General features: G+C 40.4%; 1 protein-coding gene and 1 long non-coding RNA gene across 3 annotated transcripts in view; one reads left to right on the forward strand and one right to left on the reverse strand.

The window, feature by feature from the left end:
- The window catches only part of LOC309671882, a 69,004-nt gene that overhangs the window by 15,505 nt on the left and 35,565 nt on the right, over nt 1-17,934 (reverse strand). The gene's annotated exons all lie outside the window — the stretch shown is intronic.
- STAT4 (signal transducer and activator of transcription 4) overlaps nt 1-17,934 on the forward strand; it is a gene marked incomplete at its 5' end in the record, with an annotated part of 39,752 nt that overhangs the window by 11,958 nt on the left and 9,860 nt on the right. For both annotated transcript variants that reach the window (XM_082483195.1, XM_082483194.1), the window contains 11 exons: nt 3,451-3,549; nt 4,283-4,375; nt 6,316-6,394; nt 7,988-8,073; nt 9,252-9,403; nt 10,617-10,775; nt 11,674-11,766; nt 12,475-12,534; nt 13,937-13,954; nt 14,034-14,127; nt 14,945-14,989. In XM_082483195.1, the coding sequence (XP_082339321.1) occupies nt 3,451-3,549; nt 4,283-4,375; nt 6,316-6,394; nt 7,988-8,073; nt 9,252-9,403; nt 10,617-10,775; nt 11,674-11,766; nt 12,475-12,534; nt 13,937-13,954; nt 14,034-14,127; nt 14,945-14,989 (978 nt within the window). The remainder of the gene's footprint in view (nt 1-3,450; nt 3,550-4,282; nt 4,376-6,315; nt 6,395-7,987; nt 8,074-9,251; nt 9,404-10,616; nt 10,776-11,673; nt 11,767-12,474; nt 12,535-13,936; nt 13,955-14,033; nt 14,128-14,944; nt 14,990-17,934) is intronic.

Below are 17,934 nucleotides of genomic sequence, written 5' to 3' on the forward strand. Positions count from 1 at the left end.
TCTCGATATAGGATATATTGTACAAATATAGCTGCTTGAGAGAGAGAGAGCTCAAGACCGACAGAAGGGGATGCCCGCTCAGGCTGCGGCACACAGCTCAGCTCCGTGCCAGCTGCCCGGCGCTCACAACATCTGTCTGTCGCAAAGGCAAGGCCCGTTCCGAGCCTGACATCGCAAGCGTTCCGACTCCAGATCCACCATGATTCCAGCTTTTGCCTGAGGAGCTGCTGCTCCAGGAGGGCCGGTGGCAGTTCTCTGTCTACCTGCTTGGTGTCTCCTCAAAGGGAATCAAGTTGAACAAACACCAGACAGGCACAAGTACGGAATCACTACAGGCACATCTTATTACTTGAGCTTTATGAATTAGAGAAGAAAGAAAGAAGAAAAAAAGTGAATTTCCATTTCATCTCTTGATTCAGGTGGTTTTCTCTTAATGAAACAAAGACAAAGAGAGAGAGAGAAAGAGTTTTAAAAAGTTTTGCATATGAATAGTATCTAGAAATGTTAGGAAAGTCCCTAATACCTGGCAATTTTTGTGGGGGATTTTAAAACATCCCACTGTCAGAAGGTTTTTTTTTTTTTAAGTCCCTCTTCTACACAAATGCATTTTCCAGCTCCAGGAGAGGATTTCTTTTTATTTCTTCTTGACTTTGTTTAATAGCTTTTGTTTGACTCCTCCTTGTCACAGGGCAAAGGCAACGGCGACCATCAGCCCTCAGAGTACTCAAATGCTGTTGGGCAGTGGTAAGCCGGGACTAAGCACCCCTCACGCTTTGGAGCTTCAGCCAGCAGACTGCAGATACCAACGTGTGGTAGGGTTCTCATATACTGACCATCTACGTGGAAAGTGGGACCCTGTTTTACTAGCAAAAAAAAAAAATACAACAGCAACAAGCAGAAATTAACAGACATTAACTGGGAAATTAATACGCCCATCAGTGGATTTACACCAGTCAGATTTCTCACTACAGCTTTCATCCCAAGCCTTATTAAAAACAAGACTTTTTTTTCCCTCTAATCAAGGCGCAGATAGATGAGACGGACTTAGCGATACAACAGACTGCAGCTGAAACCAGGCGGGCTTGTTGTCCCCTTGCCCAGCCAACCTCTCCTGACCTCACTTGTGCTAGTCCTTAACAACAAATTCATCCTGTGCTGAGCAGTTGCAGCCCACTGAGGAGCAGGAAGCCCGTTCAGCAAAAAAACCCAAGTGGTTTCCATCCCAGTTAGCAATCTGGATTGGCTCACTAAGGAGTTAGACAGGCACTGGACTGGCACGAGACCAGGGCTTGCGCTGCACAGCCATGAGCATCGCCGTTCTTTGCAGCAATTAATTTGCTCTGGCTGTTGCTGTTGGGCCCTACCGTTACCTTATTTCTTCATGAAGTTCCACTTCATCTTTTGCAGGAAGATCATAGCCATTTCCCACGTTCCCGTATTCCCTTCCCAAAGTTACATCCTGATGCTACTCAGAGACAGGTTGGGAATATGCTCGATAAAGGGGACTACGGCTATATTCCTGGACCTGAAGTTCAGGTCTGTGCTGAAGGAAGTCTGCAGCGAGAACATGGTTACTACCCTAATAGCCAAGGGCATCAGAAGCTGGCAGGGAGAGACAAGTCACGGCAGATCTTTTGCCCTATCATTTGACTCAGAAATCAGCAGCATACCCTTAATCGCAAATCCCTCCTCACTGCCCAGCAAGGAGCAGGCAGGGCGGGAGCGCTCAGTGTTTCACCTGAGACATCAGATGTCCTGGGGTAGAATTACTCTCCACTTCTTTTTTTCCAGAGAAACTCCTAAAATCACAGTGTAGTTCATAACTCCCATTCCTCAGGGTAATCTGTATCAACAGATAATTGCTGGAGTAAAGCACCACCCTGAACTGCTTTTTAAAGAGATCAAAGGAGGTACGGCACTGGAACTACTTTGGGTGTGCACTGGTTGCACTGTGGGGCATGTACTTTATTTATCCTGAGAAGACTTCAGAAACCCTAGAAACGTTAGAAAGCTTAGTTTCGTTGCCAACAATGCCATGGCAGTCAAAGCTTCTCTAGAAAGGAAAACATTTTGTACATCAGTAATTTAGTTTTAAGAGTCCTGTGTCTTTCACCTTAGTCTCTACCTGGAACCAGAGTATAACGAACAGCACGGTATTTAATACCGAGCAGCTCAAATCAAGTGTCCATTATTAAAATTGCCATTTTAAATATAATGTTTCTTTACCTTGGAATTGAAGTAAAAACATATTATGAAAACGAATCTTTCAGATTACTTAAATTTCACGCAACAGCACCCAGGAGATGGTTCAGTTTTGTCTGTCTGGTAAAAAGTGTTACAAATATATGTTCACTGTCATAGTAATAGTTGGAATATAGAAGCAGGTGTGTTCACATTTCTATCACGTGTTCACACCTTTGGTTCTAATACAACAATTGGTATGAGATATCAAAGGAAAATGCAGCATCACTTTAAGTATGTATAAACTTATTGTGCCACATTCAGAGAAAGCAAGAATAAATGAAGTTCTGAGTGGCCACAAAATATGATGAGAATAAAAACTAATCAGGAAGAGGGGAAAATAGAACAAGTACAAAAGTAGAAACCATACAGAAGAAGAAATGAACTGGATAAATTATAATGAATGGATGAAAACTGTATGAGCACTGAATAAAGGGCATCTGAATGAACGATACATCAATACCAAATAAAAGGCGTGAATGATATTGAGAAACACTGAACAAATACATCACCATGAAAGACGCTGCTTGACAGTACTCAATCATTCCAATTCGATAAATACACCACAAACCAATATTTGTTTAAATTGTGCCTGGTCCTCAGACACACACCAGCAATTCTGCGCCTTACTTATGGTGGTGTAAAAATAGAGACATTTTTTTGTTCTTTGGCTTGGGACAAGAATTGCATCTTTCATCTTGGGCACGTTATTTGTTGAAGGAGAAAACTTGTCCATAGACATTAAAATTTAAGTCGTCTACTTTTTGCTGAGGAGGCTTTTCTGCTTGCATCGTTACCGTATTGATATGCTTACAATTTTTTGTTGGCAGAAGTGCTACATGTTAACAGCAACACCCTATTGAAAATGGAAGACGTGATAAAATCATGCACAGAATAGGCTGACAGGAAAGCCCTTTCAAAACAGCTGTGTTAGCAGTGGAGCAATGTGATCTTCAAATGATGTACAATCGCGGAGTTGTATCTTTATAATCTCTGTACAACATCGTTAAGAATATTTTATGACAATGGCCCTAACTGATGCTGCACTGCGAGGCTGAACCAGCACTAACAAAGGTCGAGAACAGTAGGGCAGTCTTTTCCACCTACACCAAACTGTAGCTCATAGGCACTGAAACACATTGTTTGCGATTTCCAGAGGGACACCCCGAATTCCGAAATTTTAAAAGCCCTATTTACTTGTGCTTGCAGGGCAAATATCACGGCAATCCCATGCATATAGCAGTAATCATCTCAAACTGTTTAAGAGAAGAAAGAAGAATATTGGCTGCAGCTAGCATGCCTGTACAGGTAATGAATTACATTTCATTAATCTGCTCCATGTTAATCTGCTCACGTGCTTTTTGGACCAAATCCTGTCCTTTCATTCCACTAGAGTGATTTGGGTGCACTAGGGGTTGCCAAATGTTGCCCTTTAAACTCATGTTTATACTTCACTAATGGCTGTACTGCTACAAACATTGCTGTGAGTGACTTCTGTGTCACAGCTAATCTTCAAAGACTTAATCTGTGGGAAAGGCTTTAAAGAGATTATTCTTTGCAAAACAGATGTGTATATTTTAAATTATGCAATACATTAAGTCATATTAATTATGCAATGCAAAAGACATTCTATCTGATACGTTACAAGGCATTGATAGATTTTATGTTTGAAAAAACTTTAAAATTACATATAAAACCTATTTTGGGGAAATTGTTACATGGTTAAAACCCGGATAGAATTTTTAAGTCAAATGCGTTCTTTTTAGTCACCTGTGGATATAATATGTTTCAGTTTCTTTAATTTACTAGATGTTTATAGTTGGCAGTATACCCACACCCTTTCGCCTTTTGGATTTCAAAGTTAAGCCAGCATGTTTTTCAAACCTGTGCAACTAAACTGAACAGATTTGTCCGTTTACACCAGGCTCCAGCTGGTTGAAGACCAGCTTCTGAATTCCCCCTCTATGCTAGACCTTGCGGTACAGTTACTATCACTCGTTATTATTACTCATCCACCCATTATCTGTTCAATGTGTTGCAGGGGCCACTGGAAAAGTCTCTGCAGAACTCTGTGGTTTCAGAACGACAACGAAATGTAGAACACAAAGTGTCAGCCATCAAGAACAGCGCTCAGGTACGGTTTTGGTCCTGTTTGCTGTTTATGCAGCCGTGATTTTCATACAGACATACCTGAACTACCTTTAAGCTGGGTAGTGCAAATACTTTTGCTAACAAGCTGTGCCAACCATTTTCCATTATTCTGAGGACCTCAGCCCAGACTAACTATTCAGGACATACCTGGACGCTCAGGTTTTTACAGCTGCTCTGGGTTCAGCGTGAGAGCTACCGATTTTAAAGCTATCACACTCATCCCTATGTGAGTTGCAGGCAGACCACCAGAGTACAGTAAGAACATACCTACGGTCTTCTAAACAGATGTGAGGTTGAGTAAATGTATTTCCGCAACTTCACCTCTTTTAGTTGGGTCAGCAGTAGAGAGCCTTCGTGACCTCTGGGTCACATACCAAGATCTTTGTAAAGCTGAAGGCTCAGTGACATAATGACATGTTTTGGAGACATCAGGGGAGAAGAACATTGGGAGCTGGTGGTAACAATTCTTCAGGAGCTTCCCATACCATTGGCAGGGCAGAGCTGGGTTGAGCCAAACCTATAGCTATGTCCCATAGAGACCTTGAAAGCTCAGTCAGAGAATACATGCCTGTTCAGTTCAAGGCAGGATAAGGATTCAGATTACCTACAGCCTTTTTACTATCCAAGCCCCACTTTCAGCTTTGCAGCAGTCTCTATGTAAAAGTTACATTTGAAATACCTGTCCATACGCTGTCCAAGAGCAACACTTGAGGTATACTGGAAAGATGTCCTAGTAGCATTCTCTCATCAATGTCTCCCTACGTGGGGAAGAAGGGTTAGAGAGAGACCCTTAAAAGGATAAAGTTAGCTTTAGAAGAATGTGATGCTAGATCTTTATCTATGTATAAAGTTATAAGATAAGAGTTGCAGAGCAGAAGCAGACAAAGCTGCAACTCAGCAGCCTACCATGCTGCTCCTGCTTCGGGTGCAGGGAAGCGTAGCCATCCCTGAAAGACCAGTGAAAATGAGAACAATTTTGAGATACAAGGGGTTTTTTTAGCAGGTAATGAAGTTGAACACAGAAATCAGCCAGCTCCTTGTGTAGGTAATTTCATACCTTACACATATAATTTAAAAGTTTAGCCTCCAAAATAAAGAGGAAACTAAAATGGCTAATTCTGTGCGTCCTAATTTAGCAAGCAAGTTTTTGTATTTGCACAGACACAGACACTGTGCACATCCCAGGAAACTAAAAAGGATTGTTTATGAGTAGTTGGCAGAATCAAGGCTTCCTATACACAGCACAGAAACAGACTGTCAAAGTGAAACAGATGATTTCCTACAGTTACACTTTCCTTCTTGTGATGTGTCTTTTTTTGAATTATCATTGTTTGGTTACTAGAAAACACCTTCTAAACTTTTTGCAGTATATATGAAAACAAATCCTTGCAAAAAGCCAAAGCAGCAAAAATATTTCATTTCTTTACCCAAATTCTTAAGTAATTCTCTAAATAAAGTCTCTGAGCTCTGCTCCTCTCTCTGGATCCACCCTTCTTGGCTTTGCACACCCCATTCCAATTTCCATTGAAGTCAATGCAAAATTACCCATTCGCACTGCTTTCAAGTTCCAAGAAGAGAGTTATATTATTGGCATAATAATTTCAATTTCGCTCAGGCTAAATGTAAGCATTCCTAATTTCCACTATGTCATTGAACTAGTAAACAAGAAGTGGTTAAGCTGTATCAATGGTGGGAGAGCGGATAATAGTTGGCTTTCTGAACAAGTGAAATAAATCTGTAGTTATAAATGTACACGTGTAATTCTATTTAGTTAGTAAACCAGAGTTCCCAGAACTGCTTAGGGATATTCAAGTGATCAGGAAAGGAAATACTACATTATGCATTTTTCCATTACAAAACAAATTCCTTTTTATGTCACTCTAAACACCCAAATCTCCTTTCATCTCCTTTTCCCTGGGAAAGATGACTGACCAAGATGTCAAATACTTGGAAGACTTGCAAGAAGAATTTGACTTCAGGTATAAAACAATACAAAGCTTAGGTAAGAGTTTTTATATTTTCTAGATTCTCTAGGAAATGGCTGATTCTGCAGCTACACCCCAGTATCAGGGGGTTTTGTGCGTTACCCAGATAATATATGTAAACACAAAAAATGGATTTTTAGTTTATGTAAAATGATAGTCTTGGAACATAATGACTCTGTGGGGGTTAAGAGGGTAAACAGGACCTCGTTGAGCAAGTATAGTTATTTTCTATAGATAATCTGCATAATAGCATGAAAAGTAGTAATTTTAAAGAACCTGTTTTTCAATTTCCTCACCTTTGACATGGCCCTTCCTTGGCAGGCTGTGGAAGAGCCTCTTATTCCCCCAGACTAGAGTTGTGCAAAACTGATTTTTCAGCCTCTAACTTGGCTTTCTGTTCTTTTTTTGACCACAGTGGTGATAACTACCTGGTAAGCACTCTGAATGCATGTTTGACCAGCCTATGGTGGTTGAGATCTGCACACGGCAACAGTCCTTGCATGATATTTTTTCAGAAAAGAAACAGGTCCCCTTGTGTCTGCTCGGATATCTTCATATTATCTCCCTTTGAACATACGAAGATGTTGGGCTTGAAACGTCCCAGTTCTTACACACATCAATCCTGTATGTTTAAGGCTGGATGTGGCCAGGCAGAGATGAAGTTGCCATGGTTTAATGTATTGTTAGTCATCAGGCCAGTCATAATTATTGACCATGCAGATGACTGAAGCCTGCCCCACTTGCAAAATAAAACATGCTTACATAAATTACTTTCAGGGTTTAAAATTTCACCGTGTCAACAAATGCTCTGCACCAGCACAGCCCGCTTGCAGTGCCGTACGCTGTGCTGCGCTGACAGTCAGTTGCTTCTCTGACCCTATTCAAGCATCTACCCTAACGCAATGGGAAGATGTCAATCCAGAGCTTAGCAGAGACACAGTGGGCACCAATTTCTTTTTTGAAGGTGGTATGAAAGATGCAAGAAGAGCAAAAGGTGGGGGAAAGTGAGGGTGGGGGAAAGAGCTGCACGTGAAAGAGCGTGGGGCAAGCTTGGGGAAGCTTGAAACTAATGCATGCTCCAGAGAAGGAAAAAAGTTACGGAGAGGGGGAAATACCCAGTGATCGGTACTCCTGGCTGCCAAAATCCCCACGGCGATGAACACACTATCTCCGTTTCAAATGCCTGACCTCCATTCTCTCAGTCAGACGCGTGATTCGCATCAAGTCCAAAGAGCTTTAGTCTAACTGCTGACACCAGGAGCGTAGTGCACAGATCAACCATTGATCCAAACCAGATGTACATAATACACATGAGTATGCACACAAATAAGAAATTTATAGATTTCTAGGTATCATCCATGTTTTCTACTTTTTCCGGTTTCACATACACATCTAAAGAGTGGATTCATAAAACCTTATCTTAAACTTGTACTAAAGTTAGTCTGTTCAAATGAAATGCACTATTACATAATGTACAGATATCTGCAGTTCATTTTTTCACTAGTTCATGCTGCAGTCTGGTCGTGGTTTTTTCCCTTCCTCCCCGTATAAACACGCACACGCACCCACGCACACATTTATACTGATTCTTTTTTTTCATTCCCCTGCAGAGCAGAGCGACAAAAACAGCGCCCTCATTAAACAGGAAATGTTGGCATTGCAGGCGATGCTCAATACTTTAGATTACAAGAGAAAGGTTAGTGACATGTTTTGTCATTTGTGGTTCGTTTGCTTTCTCCCCTTATTCCCACATCGAACACTCAAATGTGTATGCGTGGCTTTTTAAATTCTCCTCTCAGAAGAACAGACAAATAACAGGAGTTACACATTGACAAAAGGGTTTGGGTGGGTGCAGGTGATTTTGACAAGCATTTTGACAAGAAATTGGCAATTAAGTAACAGCTCAATCAAGGATATGGCTCTGCACACCTTAGAATCATAGAACAGTTTAGATCGGAAGGGACCTTAAAGAACATCGAGTTCCAACCCCCCTGCCATGGGAAGGGACACCTCCCACTAGACCAGGTTGCTCAAAGCCCCATCCAACCTGGCCTTAAACACCTCCAGGGATGGGGCCTCCACAACTTCTCTGGGAAACGTGTTCCAGTGCCTCGCCACCCTCACAGTGAAAAATTTCTTCCTAATATCTAATCTAGATCTACCCTCTTCCAGTTTGAAGCCATTATCCCTTGTCCTATCACTACATGCCCTTGTAAAAAGTCAGAAGGCGGGTGAGGGCATCACTTCACAGGACCTTTTAGGTACTGTGCTAAACAGATAACTTAGATGGCAATATATACCTTTTAAAGTAAGCAAAAAGTATTCAAAGTCAATGTAATCGAATCACTGCAAGAAAATTCACAGAACAAAAAAAAAACAAAGCAAAACAACAACCCATCAATGGCACCTTGCTCTGTTCAGTGACCAAGACTTGCGAATACGACAAATATTCCCTGACCACTTCTTTGATGGCACAGAACACAGTACATGTAGGCATTAGTTTTGAGTCCATGTGCTTTTTACAGCTAAAAGTGAGCAAGCAAAAAAACCAGAGCACTGAGTATGATACAAAACAAAACTTGTAAATGTCAACTTCTTAGAGGCTTTATGCCCACAAAAAAATGCAACAATCCTCCTTCCCACCCCCAAACCCAAAAGTTTTACTGAGGAAGAGCTCATAGAGATTCAGGATTAATTTCAAGCACAATGGGTGAAGAATCCAGTCACCTCTGAATTAAAGAGACTACAGCTAAGGGGCTAAACTCGGTTACTTTCAAAGTAATTGAAAGAAAAGTAATCAGCACTTTTATGGTAATTGCTGAATTTTGTGGCTGTTCCCTGTGGTCAGTTTGTGACACCTTTCCTATTTTACAGGAAGTACTCAGTAAAATAGGGCGTGTGATTCATGAAATCGATATGCTTATGAGCAACATGCTGACTGAAGAGCTGCTGGACTGGAAGAGACGGCAGCAGATTGCCTGCATTGGGGGTCCTCTCCATGGTGGGCTTGATCAGCTCCAGAACTGGTAAACTTGCCCTTGAGCTTGTGTTTCCACTGAAAACCACAGGAAGTCTGCTGCACATGAAACAATCTTTCCTTTAGATCAGTTACCTTGCAACAGCAGCAAATTCATTAGCAGCTAAGCAAGCAAATAGAAAAAATACAGTTTGGTTTGGTGTACAACATTTGCTGTTCAGAATTAATAACGTTACAGTGAACTGCTGAGCCTGAGCCGTGGCAGTCGATCATTTTTTGGTCTGACAGTTGTTCCACATACATGATACATACCCTCTTGGGAGTTTTGCTTGAGTAAGAACCGTGCTGACTGAGTTTCTCACTGAGGACAGGGGGAGTTTCGTCTAGGCAGGAGCTGTGTAGACACTTTATGCTTTTGACTCACTGGGTACATCACCCCTCCAGACTTCAAACTATACAGGAACTGAATGGCAGTAGTCTCTGAGCAGTCTCTGTGGTGGTAACTTTAAAGGTGATTGCAAATTTAAAAAAAAAAAAAAAAAAAAAAAAGAGCATTATATTTAAAAAGCTAAGGCAGCCAGAGAATGTCAATGTCCTGCTCATTTCTCTCCCATCAAACTTGTCTTCTGGAGAAGGTGGAGTAAGAAGAAAAAAGGAAGGAGCTTTTTAGTTTTGAAGAAACAATTTTGCCTTTTTTTCTGTGGTTTTTCCACTTAAGTATTTTTTTTTCCAGTAAAGATGCTAAAAATAGCTAAAGGATGTGATTTTATACACATGTACCCTTTTAAACTGTTAGCAAATGTGTTTGGATTTGATTTTCCTTATTGTTTTTACATTTCTGAGAAATTCACTTCCTCAGTCTTCGTAACTTTTTCATTTTATATAAATATTATCCTTTTAAAAAGTACATTTTGCAAAACCGCTAAACTGTAGGGAAGAAATAAAATTGGCACAAGTGCCCTGCGTGTAAAACGTCAGAACTGTGCATATATTTCTTCTAAATTATCATAGACAGCGTTGAATTGCTGCTGATGAGGCCTGTTGCGAAAATATTTCTCTTTGAAAATAAAGTAGGATGTTTTGCCTGATATACTTATATACTCCTGTAAGCAAAAGATGAATGGACACGAGTTTGGATAAAGCTAGAAACCACCAATTGGTACCAATTCTGATTTCCCTAAGCAAGAACTACAGTAGCCATTACGTTCTGAGCAGCCGTTTACATGAAAGACTGCAAACTAATCTTTTGTCTTGCTGTATAGTTTTACGCTGTTGGCAGAGAGTCTTTTTCAAGTTAGAAGGCAACTAGAAAAACTGGATGAACTGTTGACCAGGCTGACTTACGATGGGGACCCTATCCCAGTGCAAAGACCTCAGCTGCTGGAAAAAGTCAACTTTCTGCTCTACAATCTTTTCCGGAAGTGCGTAAGCCACTGTCAATGCATATAACATTATCTGAACTGACACAAATTTACTGGCAACAATGAGACAATATTGTTAAGAAGAAAAACAAAGAAATTTTAAAAAGGTTGAGTCTCTGAAGATCTTAAAGACCAAGTTTCCAATATTAAAAGCACGTCCAGCTGTCACCAAAATTCCTAGAAGCTGAAGGTGCCATTCACCTTCTTGTGTGTAGTAGTTAAGGGTTTGTGGTCAAGTTCTGACTCTAGGAGAACACACAAAATCCACTTATTGCAGTAGGAGTCACGTACATACTGCTGAGAAAAGGTTATGGTTTGGGCATTTTGTTTGTTTATTTGTTTTGGTTTTTTAAGTAAAGCGGCAGGTGCTAATTTCTTCCTTGTCTTTCCTCTTCCAACCAAGATATTCTATTAATATATAAAATATTGTCATCATTCCTCTTGCCTTTCGTACTGGCTATACAAGAAATGTACCACAAGTGACTATCTGAAAGCAAAACATGGTCAATTGTGGTTTTTTGTAAAAAATGAAGAGATAAAATGATTGTTTAATTTCACTGGAGCCAGGCTCAGTGTATTTTCATACTCTGTTTTATGTTTCTGATAAGTGTCTTGGTCTTCCAGGCTTTTATCAGCCTGATATTTTAGGATTATGGAATTTGTTTTGGTTTGATTTTTAATGTATTCCAAATATCTGTTTCTTATGGGAACAATTCAACTGTAAGTTAGAGCAATGGATCATTCTGAGAACTGAGAGTTGGAATACATACCTCCCACTTCAGCACCTGTACAGAAATAAGTCTCTAAGAGATACCAGCACTTTTTTTTGCCCCCCTAATACAGCTGTTTGTTTATGCATATTCCTGACAATCTATTTGTTTTGCTTCTTTTCACACAGTTCATTCGTGGTTGAGAGGCAGCCCTGCATGCCAACACATCCCCAGAGGCCAATGGTTCTCAAAACGTTAATACAGTTCACTGTTAAATTAAGGTAAGGAAAGGAAATCCGATATAAACTCCTTCATTTGCGTACTGCGTTTTATCCTGGGAGAATCTAAACAGCAAAGCAGACCAACTTGTGTTAGAGATCCTTTTGTCTCCAGGGACACTTTCTGGAATGGGGATAGAAAGGCCACAGAATGTGTCACTCACAATAAGCAGCAATAATACTCAGAGCCACTTTGGCACACAGGAAAGAGAAATGGCTGCGTTTTGGGGGGCTCTGGTGAATCAATGACAAGGCATTTCTCTCCCACTAGCTCCCTGCCTGACTTTGTGAAAAGAGCAAAGATTGGAGAGGAACTCTCATCTCAGTTCCATCTCACAGCAAAAAGAATGCATGGAGGGTTGGGGTGTGTGAAAAGGGTACATGAAGGAAAGCACACATACCTCTATGGTCCAGTCACAGTTTATGGAAATCCATCTCTTAATTATTACTTCTTTGTTGTCTCTCTAGCCATTCCTCAAACACATACAAAGTTTTCCACATACTTGCAGGGCAGGTGGGACACCTGCCACTGGAACAGCCCAACTCCTTCTGAGTATACACCCCTCTAAATCATGATACAATCCCAGATGCCTAATCTGTTTTCAGATTATAATCGTTTCAAATAATTTACCACGGAGCTACTGGTTTCTAATGTTTTCAGATGAGAAATTTATTCTGTTAATAGTCACTTCTACATTTTCTTTTTTGAAGGTTGCTAATTAAATTGCCAGAGCTGAACTACCAGATCAGAGTGAAAGCCACTATTGACAAGTAAGAAACTTTAAAGTGAAGGTATTCTCTCTCCTCCTACAGAGACAACACAGGTTTTTCAATTGCTACCCTCTCTGATTAAGAAGTTGCACTAAAAAGGAAAAGAGAAAACAAAACAAAACAGTTAAAATATTAGGGTAATGCTTTTCTTTTTTTAACGTGGAAGATTTATTTGTCTTTTTAAAAAAGACCTGCTATGTATAATTGATATTTTCAAATTGGAGGCAAGAAGTCCATTTGAAGTTTTTTTCGAGACTTGGATAAAATTCATCAGTCTGAAATAGTAGCATCAGACAAAAACTTTAAGTCAAAGTGTATTGCATTTATGGGACAGTTAGCTTTGAAATACCACTTATCTCTGCTTACATTAATAGGCCCGGTACCTTTAATGTGTTCAAGTAGTACATGAAGCTTGTGCTTGAAAAGCTAGTGCTGTAACTATGGCATCTTACAGAGTTTTAACCCTACCTTAAATGAATTCTGCTACATAAACGCCTCCTTTCTAAGGTGTTTGGTTCTCCTTTGTGTTTCCATTATTTCTTAGACCGGTCCCAAATGAACAGGATCCCCTGCTTCTTCGGTTGATTATAATTTCCCAAGCAAAAATCATCTCAGAGCCTATCTATACTAAGTTTGTGAAAACAGCGTTAATGCCGCTTGGGGTATTTCTATCTGAGTTGATACTTCTTCTCTCCGCAAGGTGTATTATTATGAGCAATACCTAGTAATGTAGAGCAAGCTTAGTTACAGAGAGGTCAGGGCACCCCAGCATGATAAAACATGGGGCAGAAGACTTGCTGTCAAGGTACGATATCAAAATCAGCAAAGGTGATCCAGGTCCTCACCGCCCACCATCCCCAGCCACAGGCACCAGCTGCCTCCCTTCTTCCAGCTCTTGTGCTTCTGCAGGCCCCTAAAAAACACCTTGACCACACGGACGTAGATGTTGGCCCAAAAGAAGGAAGGAAAACACTCGGTGAGGAAGGAGCAGGAGAGAAGCCAGGACTGTTTCTCTCAAAAGCTGTGTACTCTCTGATTTGCTGCGGTGCGCATGTTTTCCCAGTACACCATGAGCTATCTACACAGGCTTGCCACTTCTTGCATTGTCCCAGAACACAGCCATGCTAGCAATTAGATATTTGAATACCCACATATTGTTCTAATGACAGGAAAACAGCTAGGTAAAATATATGGCTTGCATCTGGCCAGATGCAAAAGCCTAACTGGCCAGGACAAATCTCAGTTCTTTAGTTTAAAAATGGCAGTTGTATTGGCAATACGAATTAACTTTGACAAGGCAAAAACTCTACTGTCTTAAGATATGTTTCTCAGTACAGGTTATGGCTTACACATTTACTGACACACAATGTTTCCTCCCCCCCCGCCCCCTCTTCTATTTTAGGAATGTTTCAACTGTAAGGTAAGCAAATAAAATATCGTATTTCTTAAATTATCCAATACAGCATTATTTGAGTACGTAAGTGTGATGTCCTCCATAGTAATCGTAGATTCGTTCTGTGTGGAACACACGTGAAAGCAATGAACATGGATGAATCCGCAAATGGAAGCCTGTCAGTAGAATTTCGACATTTGGTAAGTTTGCCTTTTTCCTGTCATGTACCTCCAGTAAAGAAATAAATGATTCTTCAAAAAATATGCAGGGAGAACTGTATTACTGTCAAGTCTACACTCATTTTCTTTTTCGTTATACAGAAAGTTTACTCCAAGAACCAGTTTATCCCATTCCATACTTTATCCATTCTGTAAAATAAGACTATATATTTTCACAGAAATAACGCAGCAAATCCTAATTAATGCCAGAAAAGACTAATCATGGTGAATTACACAGCTTCTCAGAAACTGAGTTTTGTTAAAAAGACCAAACAAACAAACAAACAAACAAAAAAAAACCAAAACAAAACCACACCACCATTGTGTCTAGGGGAAATACATGATTGAATGCTTCAGATCTGGTTGAAATTAATGCCTGCGATAACTGTCTTTTGAGAGACTATAGTAACTTCTCTGCTATCCCAGTGAGTCACGCTTTCTGACTAGACTCCCTCACCTGTGGTATTTTTTTTGGCTTAACCACAGATGCAGTGCATCAGTGCTGGTTTGCAAAAGGAAATGGAGATTGACACTCTTTAGTGCTTTTTTGTATTATATACTTCACAGGCACCCTAATTAATGCTTTGTTACAGTAACTTGGTTTCTTCAAAGATTCTTTAAAAATATCAAAAGACTATTGACTGAATAGACTTTTCAAGGCATAGTGTCAGAGCCTTCATTTCAGTGTATTGGTAAATAAAACCTTATACTAAGAACATCATGGTTACAAATTATGTTCTTTATACGTACTTCTGTCTATAGTTTCTTTGGCATATAAATATTGTTTTGCTTTATACAGCAACCCAAAGAAATGAAATCAAGTGCTGGAAGCAAAGGAAATGAGGTTTGTGCATTTATTTTACATGTTATTTTTGATTACTCTCACAAGTATTTCAGATTGGATTTTACTTAAATCAAGGAGCAACCATAATTTGTTAGATTTTGAAATATATATTATCCTTATATTAAGTATAGGACCCAATTATCCTATGATAGTATAATGAGAACTTTTCAGAACTACTCATAGAAGTTTTAATTACATGCCTTAAATTTGTATATTAAAAAAGTTACAACAGAAGGTAGGAAGAAATAATCTGAATGTATGCAATTCCTCTTTAAGGCTGCCTTTTTGGTCATTTACATTTTGTAAAATAAATAAGCTTTTTGAGGTTTTTGTTGAAACAATTTTTCCTATAGGAACAGCTCTTTAAATATATATTCTGTTGGCCAAGTTTACAGCGGAGGTAAGGGTATAATTACATTTGCATCAAAGAAGTTTGCTTGCCTCAACCAGGACCAAAAGTGTGCTTAGTTTACCAATACTCATCCGAATCCGGTCGTAGGTTCCCCTCTTGTGGTGACACTGGACTATGACATGGTAGCCCTAACAAACCAGCAGGTACTTCACAGTCCCAGATTTCAGAGACGTGCACATACCGCCTGGCACGTAAAGTGAAAAGGTACTGCAAGTGCTTGCTTCCTAGCAGAGGAGCTTAAAATCCATACATTCTTGCTTTGCAGAGAATAGAAATCAGAAGTATTAACATCGGCGCTAATCCACACCTAGAACACCATGCCTCTAGGTTCACCTGTATTGAAAGGCGCTCCTTCCATTCTTGTGTTACCTTCCAGCACCCCTCATCATAGGATGGTTTATGTTGGAAGGGACCTTAAAGATCATCTGGTTCCAACCCCCCTGCCATGGGCAGGGACACCTCCCACTAGACCAGGTTTCTCAAAGCCCCATCCAGCCTGGCCTTGAACACCTCCAGGGGTGGGGCATCCACAACTTCTCCAGACAACCTCTTCCAGTTTCTCACCACGCTCACAGTAAAGAATTTCTTCCTGATCTCTAGTCTAAATCTGCCTTGTTTCAGTTTAAAACTGTTACCCCTCATCCTATTGCTCCACTCCCTGATAAAGAGTCCCTCCCCAGCTTTGCTGTAGGCCCCCTTTAGGTACTGGAACTCTGCTATAAGGTCTCCCTGGAGTCTTCTCTTCTCCAGGCTGAACAATCCCAACTCTCTCAACCTGTCTTCACAGGAGAGGTGCTCCAGCCCTCTCATCATCTTCATGGCCCTCTTTCAGACTTGCTCCAACAGGTCCATGTCTGTCTTATGTTGGAGCCCCAGAGCTGGATGCAGTACTCCAGGTGGGGTCTCATGCGAGCGGACATCCAGACCACCAGTGCTTCTTCCCCTGCCCAACTCCTCACCATCTGCACAGCTATACCCTACATCCTTCTCAGCTCTGGCTTCCTACAAACTGTGACTCCCCCGAGTGTCCTGGTGTTCTCAGACAAAATCAGAGTCACAGGCAAGAAAGTTACTGCCTTCATTCATTCACCTTCTGCATCACTGGCAGGAGGGGAGAGGAGAACTGCCCCAGCAGGGGAGAAGGCAGGATGTCCTAATCCAGCAACTGGAGGCAGTAGGCAGGGAGGGGAAAGCCACAAGTACACACAAACTCTAGGGTGGGCATGGACCATCACCGTTAATTTAGCATTGCTATTTAACAACAAAAATCTACAGATAAATCTCTGGCTGAAGCAAGAGTCAGAAGCTTGCAGCCAATGATAGAGCCTCTGCCAACGCTACCAGAACAATTAGTGTCTCCCAAGGTAACTGAAGTCATAAGATGCTTCTATGAATGCCACCTACTTACCTAGGAAGTGAAATAGCCTATACTGGTTTAAGGTATCTCTGTACCAGTGTAACTTTTTTGCACAGTAGAAGCCTTGAAGGTAAAGTTGTATTGGCAAGTTTAAAAATAAATAAATAAATAAATAAATAAAAATAAAAATCACTGGTATCACAGCCCAAATAGATGTAGTTATAAAAGCACAAAAGTTCTTGCAAGTAGTCTCTAAGTACAAAGCAAAGGTGTGATCAGCATGGAGAATTTTAACCAAAAACCTAAAGCAGAATGTGCTTGTGCACACTTCACACGGAGTTTCTGAACGGAATAACTTGCAACCTGATTAGCAAGACTGAAACTCAAGGCTCGCCTCCCGGTTGCTTTGCTACTCACAAAGTCATTTGCATCAAGACAAGCAAATGCAAAAATAGAGCTGGAAAAATGTTGGTGCTCTACTTTTGGCAGCATTTTACTCCCACTATCACACATTGTGCCTTTAGAACTATATAAAACATAGGGCTGTGGAGAATTAGGACAGCTGAACTGTGACATAGTTCACTGCTAACCGATTTCCTCAAACAGAGCTCTCCTTGGTCAAATCACAGTCTGCGAAGTGATTATTAGCATGAACAAGTTTGGTTTGTTTTTTGGTTTTTTTTTTTTTTTTTTTTTTATTAACAGCAACTGTAATTATTTAAAAACTTGGTTTGTTATAGGATGTTCAGTAAGCTGAGAGTGTAGTTGTTAAGTATGTTAAGTACGACTTACCTCATAAAAACAAAAAAGTGGAAGTTCTCTGTATTTGAGATTTTTCTTTTCATGTAGATATGCCTTTTTGCCTAGATGATTTTTCCTTGGGAAAATGTTAAGTTTTTGCAAAATCATAATGGGGGTAGGGGGGTGGGAGAAGAGGATTTTCACTAACCATTTTCAACTTTGTGTCAGCAATACAGGTTGAGCTGGATTCATTCTACCTGTATTAAAATATTTGAGCTCTGAGTTCATTTGATGGATGTGTATTTCATATAAAAGCCTAAGCTGGATTTTCCCTTTGCAAGGCAGATTTATTATTGAGATGCCCGAGGATCTCCTGTGGTCTCAACCCCTCATTTATAGAGTATTTTTTCTTGCAGTGGCCTGTACGTGTCCTGG

Source organism: Vanellus vanellus (assembly GCF_965231255.1).
Source record: "Vanellus vanellus genome assembly, chromosome: 5".
Taxonomy (NCBI): domain Eukaryota; kingdom Metazoa; phylum Chordata; class Aves; order Charadriiformes; family Charadriidae; genus Vanellus; species Vanellus vanellus.